Source organism: Saccopteryx leptura, chromosome 1 (assembly GCF_036850995.1).
Source record: "Saccopteryx leptura isolate mSacLep1 chromosome 1, mSacLep1_pri_phased_curated, whole genome shotgun sequence".
In the NCBI taxonomy this organism is placed as follows: domain Eukaryota; kingdom Metazoa; phylum Chordata; class Mammalia; order Chiroptera; family Emballonuridae; genus Saccopteryx; species Saccopteryx leptura.
Genome location: NC_089503.1, coordinates 325,763,417 through 325,774,336, shown reverse-complemented (window position 1 = coordinate 325,774,336; position 10,920 = coordinate 325,763,417). Strand labels below are relative to the sequence as shown.

The following is a 10,920-nucleotide window of genomic DNA, read 5'->3' as shown; positions in this document are numbered from 1 at the left end:
CTCCTACGTGGGTCACACGCATTCACATCCATGTTTGTCACATTTGGTCAACACCCCCTATGAATGTCCCTATACAGCAGTGGACTTCAAAAAAAGCCAGAGACTCACATATGTCAAGAGTCAAAAAGATATATTTCAAGTCAGCCCCTTTAATTATAAAAATTAGGTGAAAAGGAAATTTTCATAACTGAATGTTTAAATTAAGTTTTAAAAAATCCTTTCTACTTAAAAAAAAAAAAAGGTGCCATAAAACATTTATGGGACAATATAGAGAAGTACGTCCTGCATTAGCTAAACTTCTTGATTTTAATGTTTAAATCTAAATCCAGCATATATTTAACAATCCATTTGCTTTCTAATAAACTATAATTTAATGGAAAAAATATCATTTATCTTCCCAAATATATGTGGTATAAAACTATATTTGGTTTTCATCAGTCAGAAGCAAAACTGTCTTTAACTAAAACCAAATAAAGAACATAGATAATTCAGATTTCTTTAAATTAAAATATATTACAGCATATATGTATGTGCATACATGCTGAAAAAATATATAAAATCTGTAAGACACAGTGAACTATGCACACCCCATTTATATAACAAAGGCTGAGAAATGTGAACTCCTAAATTGCACCATACCTAACACAAAACACTTTATCAATACAATAATCCCTTGAAAGTAGCTATTGAATGAAACAACAAAAACTTTTATTCAAGGTTTTTAGCCCATTTTATTGATTTCTTTTCTGCACAATCCTCTATGAAAAATTAAACTGTATATTTTTTGTATTTGTAAACATCAAGCTTTTAAGCCATTTTACTACAGTCCTTAGAAACACTTCATTTCTTCAGCTCGTCGTGCACACCTGGGCTGGCAGAGGCATTGGCCTGGAGCTCTTCTGCTTCCCCCTTTAAAACAAGCTCAGCAGGCCCTGGGTCCTCCTGTCTCACAGCATGGGCTGCATAGTTCAGGCTTGTATTCTCACTCCAATGCCAATAACCGGAGAAGGGGTTGTAGATCATTCCTACCACAGTCTGAACTGACAGACCATCTGAAAAACATATTACAAAGAACAGATTTAATAAATATTTACCTTCCAAGTGCCAAGAGTCTCATGCAACTCTGTGTGTAAAAAGGATTCCTAACTCAATAAGCAGAAATACTCTGTAACCATGTGCTGAGCATTCCTTACTGCAACACAGTACTCTAACACCGACTGCTGGGGGTCAAATCCCGACTCTGGCATCTATTAGATGACCCTGGGCAAGTGACTTCACCTTTCTGAATTTCAGTTTTCTCACATGGACAGAATAAATATCACAGAGTTGTTAGAATTAGGTGAGATATGTGTATAAAGTGCTTAGAATTTGGTAAGTACTCAATAAACATTAGCTGTTTTTAAAAAATACTTGCCAACAAGTGACTGTTCCTATAAAGCATCTTTAAAATATTTTTTCTACTCTATTGTCAACTGAGTTGCAGAATTCTTTAGAATTTACGACACTGCATTAGACTAATAATATTACAAGTAAAAGCCAGTTTAATGATACATTGTTTTATGAACAAAAAGCATGAGAGATACATGAGTCTAAGTACTTAATAGGAACACCAAATGCTAAGTAAATGAACGGAGAAACGTTATTAGTTGACTGGAATTCAACACATCAATCCAATGCTCACGATGTGTAAAGTGGAGCCAGGCATTGCAGTGAGTCCAAAAGGAGATATACTATACTTTTGACTTCAAGGAACTTATAGGCCAGATAAGGGCTTAAAACACAAAAATATCATAATATAGGGCATGCTATAAGTAGTATAAAATACAAAATACATAAAACATGACAAGGGAGTTCAAAATATATCTGACTATGGGGCTATGAGGAAAATTATTATTTAAGATAAGCTGATACAAAGAGGGCTTCAAGAAGACTGTGTAAAATAATTGACATTTGTACCTCATTTTTAAACAGCTGAGGATAAACAGCCACAAAGCATTTACTGATCACCTATAATCTGCTTGGCCCTGGATTAGGCCACAGATGAGAAAGAAGTGGTATTTAATACTTCATCCCAGCCTCAAGGAGTTTATGGTCTAGTTGATGAGATGACGCCAGTATCGAAGGAATTGTGGCCTACGTAATTAAGTGCTAGGTTTTGTGGTTAATAATTTTAGGTACATGAAAAGTTCAGCTAGGCTTTGTAAAATTTTTTAAATTCTTAGTACTTACTTGATTCCAGAATGCTTTCTAGTTTTTCGGGTGAAACAAATTTCTCCCAGGTATGAGTACCTTTTGGTACAATACCTGCAATTTGCTCTGAAAAAACAATTCCCAAGGCATAGGATAGCTGCGTTTTGTTAATTGTAGTAATGAATAAAGAACCACCAGGCTGAAAAATATATGCATAGAAGTAAAATTTTAAATGTCAGGAGCATCAGTTAGGTAAAGGCTTGGCTTTCCCCACCCTTCTCCTTCCTCCCAAATAAAGTGCAGTTAAGATACATAAATATATTTTGCCAAAATAGTATATTTTTCTCTTGGGAAATTCATTACTAAAGGCAGTCCACTATTGCTAGACTCACTGAATTTATACAACTGTGCTTACAACTCTTAAAAGTATACATTACTATGACTTATATTTATATATATTATAGACATTGCTTTGTATATATCAAATACTTTATAATAAAATATAGAAATGAGGTTAGGCTTCTCTTCCTTGATACATGTCCACATTTATGTTTTTATTTATTAACTTTTTTATTGATTGTAGAGAGAGAGGAAGGAGAGAGTAAGAGAGAGAGAGAGAAACATCAATTTGCTATTCCATTTATTTATGCATTCATTGGTTGACTGTTGTGTGTGCTCTGACTGGGGATTGAACCTGCAACCTTGTGGTACTGGGACAAGCTCTAACCAACTGAGCCACTGAGCCAGAGCCTAATTTATGTTTTGACATGTGTCAACACTGTTCTCTTTGGGTGCTAAGTCTGTCTAACTTCTTCAGCACCACATCTTGTGCAGGCGAGTCAGTAATTGTTCTTTGACAAAAACATTAATGATTAAGGTCTGAAAAGATTTTTTGTTAATTTTATTAATATAAAGAATATGAAGAGATCAAAATAAGCACTTTGAATGAATACATACTACTTATGCAACTGTTCAGTCTGCCATTTTTTAGTAACTATATTTATATTGTTTCTTATATTTACTCCCTAAAATGGCAAGGACATTAGCATCTCCCCCCTCTTTTACACATTCTTATTAGTGTGTTGAGGACAAAATGCCCAAGAGTTTCTTTAAAATAATCATAACTATATACAGGATGGGGAAAAAGTAGGTTTACAGTTGTTGGTATGGAAATTAATACAATAATTAATAAATAATAGTGAAAGTATAAACTCTGGTTCATGCCTGACCAGGTGGTGGCACAGTGTATACAGCATTGGCCTAGGACACTGAAAACCCAGGTTCAAAACTCTGCGGTTGCCAGCTTAAGCATGGGCTCATCTGGCTTGAGCATGTGCTCACTGGTTTGAGTGTGGGGTCATCAGCTTGAACATGGGATCATAGATATGACTCCATGGTCTCTGGCTTGAGCCAAAAGGTCTCTGGCTTGAAGCTCAAGGTTGCTGGCTTGAGCACAGGTTGCTCACCTGGAGCACCCCCTCCCCCATCAAGGCACATATGAGAAAGCAATCAATAAACAACTAAGGTGCCACAACTATGAGCTGATGATTCTCATCTCTATCCCTTCCTGTCTTGCCCCCCCTTGCTTAAAAAAAAGAAAAATACAAAGAACAACTCTGTTTTACATACTTACAACAGTAAACCTACTTTTGCCCCACCTGGTATGTACCTATATAGAAAAGAATATACCTCAAATACCACTGCAAACCAAAAATAGAAAAAAAGAGATTTAGCCCTGGCTAGTTAGCTCAGCAGTAGAGTGTTGGCCTGGCGTGTGGAAGTCCCGGGTTTGATTCCTGGTCAGGGCACACAGGAGAAGCACCCATCTGCTTCTCCACCCCTCCCCCTCTCCTTCCTCTCTGTCTCTTTCTTCCCCTTCCACAGCCAAGGCTCCATTGGAGCAAAGTTGGCTCGGGCACTGAGGACGGCTCCATGGCCCCCACCTCAGGTGCTAGAATGGCTCCAGCAGCAACGGAGCAATACCCAGATGGGCAGAGCATCGCCCCCTGGTGGGCATGACGGGTGGATACCCCTAGGGCGCATGAAGGAGTCTGTCTGCCTCCCTGCTTCTAATTTCAGAAAAATACAAAAAAATAAAAGAGGCCTTGAAATATTGCCAAGTACATTTAAATGAAATCTAAAATACCAAACACTATTTCATCACACACTGTAACTTTTCTCTGAGAAATTCCAGTTTTCTAAAATACTTTCTTGAAAATCACTATGTGTCAACTATGTCTTAATAGAGCTAGGGGAAAAAATTGTTAAAAGTCGGGGAAACTAGGTGAAGCATCTGTGTGAATGCTCGGTATTATTTCTGCAACTCTTCTGTTAACTCTAAAATTATTCAAAAGAAAAAAAGGTCTTTACAAAGCTCTGTTTGGTCCAGTGGATAGAGCATTGACCTGAAGTATGAACATCCCGGGTTCAATTCCTGGTCAGAGCACACAAGAAAAGTGATCATCTGCTTCTCTTCCCCTCCATTTTCCCCTTCTCTTCTTCTCCTCTTGCAGCTCAACTTGTACAAGCATCGGCCTCAGACACTGATTTAGGTATTGGCCCCAGACAGGTTTGCCAGGTGGATCACAGTCAGGGCCCATGAGAAAGTCTGTCTTTATACCTTCCTTCCTCTCACTTAAAAAAAAAAAAGCAAAAAAAGCTCTATTTAGGTAAAGGCTAAGTATTACATTCTTTTAGCTCTTGACCTTATGGTGTTAGCTCTTAAATACATAAACAGAGGCAATATAGTAATAATAATATTAATAAAACTTTAGGGCCTGATGGTGGTACAGTGGAAAAAGTGTCGACTTGGACTGCTGAGGTTGCTGGTTCTAAACCCTGGGTTTGCCTGGTTAAGGCACATATGGGAAGCAACTATGAGTTGATACTTCCTGCTTCTCTCCTCTCTCTCCCCCCATCTAAATATCAATAAATAAAATTTAAAAATAATAATACTTTAAAGAAATTTATTTAAAAAAAATTGGATCTACTTTCAGAGGACTAAGTCTGTGGCAAATTATATAAGCATAATAATGTAACGGGAAAAAACAGATTTGGAATCAAAAGATGTAGGTTTAAACTCCACTTTAGTACCTAGTGACCTTTGACTTAACGACAAAATGACCTTTGACATCTCCTAAATTCTGACCTTCATTGGTCAAAGACGGTTATAACAGAGTGACATCAAAAAAATGGAGCCGTGAGGGGTACTCCCGATATCTCCCCTTGAAATTTCAACAAATTCAACAACTAGAGACAGAGAAAAAAATCTCAGGAGCACCTGAAATATACACACATGAGAGACAAAGGTATGATTGGGCAAAAATAACCCACTCTGAAGGAAATAAAATGGAGAACTGAGTATTTCACTTTCCTCACTGATCTGAGGAAGGAATGCTTTCATCTGGAACCAAGCGAAGCAGAGGGTCTGGGGCAGAGGGAAGGAGCAGGGCTAGGGTGGATGATCAAGCAGAGGAGAGAAAGCGCTGGCTCTGCCTGAGATCACGGACACAGGGCGAGCACAGGCGGCAGGCTCTGACAAAAGTTACTGGTGCGGGGTGCCTGCGGGAGCTGGCACCAGTGATGGCAGCTTTGTGCACACCCAACTTTGTGATTGCGGGCAGTGTGCAAGTGGCTCCACCTGGCACCTCTGGTGTGGGCACGTGCGCTTGCGAGCAGGAGGGCTTAGCCTGAGATTATCAGTGGTGGACATCTGCGTGGGCTGTTGCCAGCATCTTTGTGTATTCCTGGCTCGAGGACCAACAGCAAGAGAAGTGCGCAAGGGCCAGGATCCCTAGGCCTGGACCTGTCTGGGTGGGGCACCTCCACCAGGCCGATACAGGTTTCTTTTTTTTTTTTTTAAACCACATTTAAAAATTATTTTTATTTATTTATTTTTAGATTTTATTTCTTCATTTTAGAGAGAGGAGACAGAGAGAGAGAGACAGAGACAGAGACAGAGAGAGAAGGGAGGGAGGAGCAGAAAGCATCAACTCCCATATGTGCCTCGACCAGGGAAGCCCGGGGTTTCGAACTGGGGACCTCAGTGTTTCAGGTCGATGCTTTTACCCACTGCGCCACCACAGGTCAGAACCCGATACAGGTTTCAAAGCGCATTCCTGCATTCCTGGCTCTGACTGAGATCACAGGCACTGTGTGTCTCTAAGTGGAGAAAAGCAGACCTCCGTGTGCACCACTGAAGTCCTGGGGGCTGAGTGCGCACGTGGCTTGCTGCAGGTTACCAAACAGGGCACAAGGAAGAAGCCTATGAAGATTACACCCACAGAGCGCTGAGGCATTCTAGACGTGCCTGGGGGCCCTTAGAAAGGTGCTTGATCTGCAATCAGATCCCAGCCCTCCCTGCTCTTCCTGGCAGCTCTGGTTGGCACAGCCTTACCCAGAACTGTGCTTTGAGCAGTACTGGAAGAAGGACTTGGCCGCTCTTAGAGTCTCTTCCTCTGCAAGCAGTGGTTGGGGCGAAACTTACAGCTAAGTCCCCAGGTTGCTAGCTAAATGGGGAGAGACATAAGGAGAGGCATCTGGAAAACTAACTGAGACTTCAACTGTCAGAGCCTCCAAGCCCTAACAAGCCTCATCTACCAAGGAGACTGAGGCCTAGCATACGTTATTGCCATAGTGACACAACAGCAAACCTCTGCTCAAGAGCCTGTAGTACAGTGCCACCTGCCAAAAAAAAACAAAGCTACCTCTCAAAACTAGGAAAACCATACATACATTTTTTAACATTTTATATATTTTTTGTCCATTTTGGCTACTTTATCTTCTTTCCGTTTTATTCTTTCCTTTTCCTTTTGAACTTCATTATCCATAGTTGTTACATTTTTCATTCTTGTTTTTTAATAAGGGTTTCATTTCAAAAACCTTTACTTTTTTTTCTCTTTTTTTTCTTTTTCTTTTTCTCTCATTCAATTGTCATCAACATATTATTTTATTTTGGATTCATATATTTCTTTGTGGCATTTTGCATGGTTTTGACTTCATTTTTTATCTCTTATGTCATTTTTCCTGTTCCATGTTCTCTGTAGTTTTTGTTCCACTTATCATTAGAGAATTTTAATTTTTTCATTGTATTGTTTCTATTTTTGTTTAATTTTTAAAATTATCTCTTATTAGTGTTATTAACAACACAACTCTCAAATGCCATTAAGGAAAAATAAATCAAATATCATGGGTACAAAAGACAGAGATGTAGCTCAGATAGATGATAAAAAAAATCTCTAAAAAAAATTTCAATTGCTTGAAAACCTTGGAGTTAAATGACAGAGAATTAAAAATTGAAGTCCTAAAAATACTCAGATAAATACAAGAAAGCATGGAAAAGCAATTTAGAGTACTCAAAAAACAATTCAATGAACAAAAAGAATACTTCACCAAGAAAATTGAAACTTTAAAAATGAACCAAATAGAGATGAAAAACTCAATATATGAACTAAAAAATGAGGTAACAAGTTTAGCTAATAGAACAGGCTAGATAGAGGAGAGAATTAGTGATTTAGAAGACAGGCAACTAGAGATATTACAGAGAGAAGAGGAGAGAGACTCACGACTTAAAAAAAAAATGAGAAAGCCCTACAGGAATTGTCTGACTCCATCAGAAAGACCAACATAGGAATAATGGGTATATCAAAAGGAGGAGAGAGAGAAAATGGAATGGAGAACATACTCAAACAAATAATCGAGAATTTCCCAAGCCTGTGGAAAGCATTAGAGCCCCAAATCCAAGAAGCAAACAGAACACCGAGTTACCTTAACCCAAACAGACCTACTCCAGGACACATTGTAATGAAATTATCACAAACCAATGACAAAGAAAAAATCCTCAAGGCAGCAGGGAAAAGAAGAATATAACATATAAAGAAAGGCCCAATAGACTATCACTAGATTTCTCAGCAGAAACTCTATAAGCCAGAAGACAGTGGACCCCAATAATTAAAGTACTGAAAGAGAGGAACTTCTGGCAAATATTATATCCATCAAAGCTATCCTTCAAATACAAAGGGGAAATAAACTTTCAAAGATATAAAAAAGATGAGGAAATTTATCACCAGAAAACTCCCACTTCAGGAAATACTAAAGGGGGTTATCCGGCCAGATACAAAGAACAAAACAAAACAAAATTACAAGTAAAAGCTCCAACAAAATCACAATAAAAACAAGATTAATCTGTGACAACAAAAACAAAATAGGAGAGAAGACAAAGATTAACAGTAGCAAAGGAGGATGGAATGCAGAAGCACTCATGAGATAATGTGCTACAATGAATATGATATATATCCTTTTTATTACCTAATGGTAACCACCCCTGAAAAAACCACTACAGAAACACATGGCTTAGAAAAAAGAAGAAACAGAGAAAAGAAGTATGGAATACAACCAAACAAAAATAAATGACAGAAAAACAAAAGAGAAGAACCATACAAGATATAGACATATCAGAAAGCAATATATAAAATGGCGATTGGAAACCCTCAAGTGTCAATAATTACATTAAATGTAAATGGATTGGATTGAACTCACCAATAAAAAGACACAGAGTAGCAGAGTAGATCAAAAAAGAAAAAACAACTGTATGCCGCCTTCAAGAAACAAATCTAAGCTACAAGAATAAAAACAAATTCAAAGTGAAAGGTTAGAAAACAATTCTCCAAGAAAATAACATCCAAAGAAAAGCAGGTGTAGCCATACTCATATCTAACAATGCTTACTACAAGACAGGAAAGGTAAGCAGAGATAAAGATGGGCATTTTATAATGATAAAGGGGACAATGAATCACGAAGACATAACATTCTTAATATATATGCACCAAACCAAGGAGCACCAAAGTATATAAGACATCTACTAACTGGTCTAAAAATAAAAACTGACAAAAATACAATCATACTGGGAAAACTCAATACACCGCTGATGGCCGTACATCATTCATGCAAACAGAAAATCAATAAAAAATTTGGGCCTTAAACAAAAACAACAGAACAATTGGATATGATAGACATCGAAAGGACATTTCATCCCAAAACGCCAGAGTATACATTTTCCTCCAATGTACATGGAACATTCTTAAGAACTGACCATATGCTGGGCCACAAAACTAACATCAACAAATTCAAAAAGACTGAAATTATACCAAGCATATTCTCTGATCATAAAGCTTTGAAACTAGAATTCAACTGCAAAAAAGAAGTAAACAAACCAACAAAACTGTGGAAATTAAACATGCTTCTAAAAAATGAATGGGTCAAAGAAGAAATAAAAGCAAGATCAAAAGATACATACTGACAAACGAAAATGACAATACAACATATCAGAATCTCTGGGATGCAGCAAAAGCAGTAATAAGAGAGAAGTCTATGGCTCAGCGGTAGAGCGTCGGCCTAGCGTGCGGAGGACCCGGGTTCGATTCCCGGCCAGGGCACATAGGAGAAGCACCCATTTGCTTCTCCACCCCTCCGCCGCGCTTTCCTCTCTGTCTCTCTCTTCCCCTCCCGCAGCCAAGGCTCCATTGGAGCAAAGATGGCCCGGGCGCTGGGCATGGCTCTGTGGCCTCTGCCTCAGGCGCTAGAGTGGCTCTGGTCGCAATATGGCGACGCCCAGGATGGGCAGAGCATCGCCCCCTGGGGGGCAGAGCACCGCCCCTGGTGGGCGTGCCGGGTGGATCCCGGTCGGGCGCATGCGGGAGTCTGTCTGACTGTCTCTCCCTGTTTCCAGCTTCAGAAAAATGGAAAAAAAAAAAAAAAAGAGAGAAGTCCATATCACTACAGGCTTATATGAAAAAATAAGAGATAGCTCAAGTAAACAACTTAACATCACATCCTAAGGAACTAGAAAAAGAAAGAACAAAGGCAACTCAAAACCAGCAGAAGAAAGGAAATAATAAAAATCAGAGCAGAAGAAAATGAAATACAGAACAGAAAAACTATAGAAAAAAATCAATAAAACAAGGAGCTGGTTCTTTGAAAAGATCAACAAAATTGACAAACCCTTGGCAAGATTCACTAAAAAAAAAAAGAGAAAGAACTTATATAAACAAAATCCAAAATGAAAGGGGAGAAATCACCACAGGTACCATAGATATATAAAATATTATTGTAGAAACCTATGAAGAACTATATGCCACCAAATTTAACAATCTAGAAGAAATGGATAAATTCCTAGAACAATACAATCTTCCTAGACTAAGTCATGAAGAAGTAGATAGCCTAAACAGACCCATAAGCAGGGAGGAAATAGAAACAACTATCAAAAACCTCCCCAAAAATATATAAAAGTCCAGGACCAGACGGTTATACTAGTGAATTCTATCAAACATTCAAAGAAGACTTGGTTCCTACCTACTCAAAGTCTTCCAAATAATTGAAGAAGAAGCAATACTTCCAAACACATTTTATGAGGCCAACATAACCCTCATACCAAAACCTGGCAAGGACAACCCCAAAAAAGAAAACTGCAGAGCAATATCTCTAATGAATACAAAAGCTAAATTCCTAAATAAAATACTAGCAAATCAAATACAACAACACATAAAAAAACAACTCATCAAGATTAAGTGGGATTCATCTCGGAATCACAAAGATGGTTCAACATACGTAAAACAGTTAACGTAATACACCATATCAACAAAACAAAGAACAAAAACTATGTGACCCTATCAATAGAAGCAGAAAAGGCATTTGATAAAATACAACATCATTTTATGTTTAAAACACTCAACA

General features: G+C 38.2%; 1 protein-coding gene across 5 annotated transcripts in view; it reads right to left on the bottom strand.

Annotated features, from left to right (window-relative positions):
* Window positions 1–601: 601 nt before the first annotated feature.
* The window catches only part of COQ3 (coenzyme Q3, methyltransferase), a 34,390-nt gene continuing 24,071 nt past the window's right edge, over window positions 602–10,920 (bottom strand). For 2 of the 5 annotated variants that reach the window (XM_066361317.1, XM_066361316.1), the window contains exons 6-7: window positions 2,230–2,389; window positions 611–1,052 (exon numbers count right to left, since the gene is read on the bottom strand). In XM_066361317.1, coding sequence (XP_066217414.1) covers window positions 841–1,052; window positions 2,230–2,389 — 372 coding nt within the window. In that variant the 3' untranslated portion in view covers window positions 611–840. Of the gene's footprint in view, window positions 1,053–2,229; window positions 2,390–10,920 lie in introns of all 5 variants that reach the window. The other 3 variants (XM_066361319.1, XM_066361318.1, XM_066361320.1) reach the window with 3 other exon arrangements.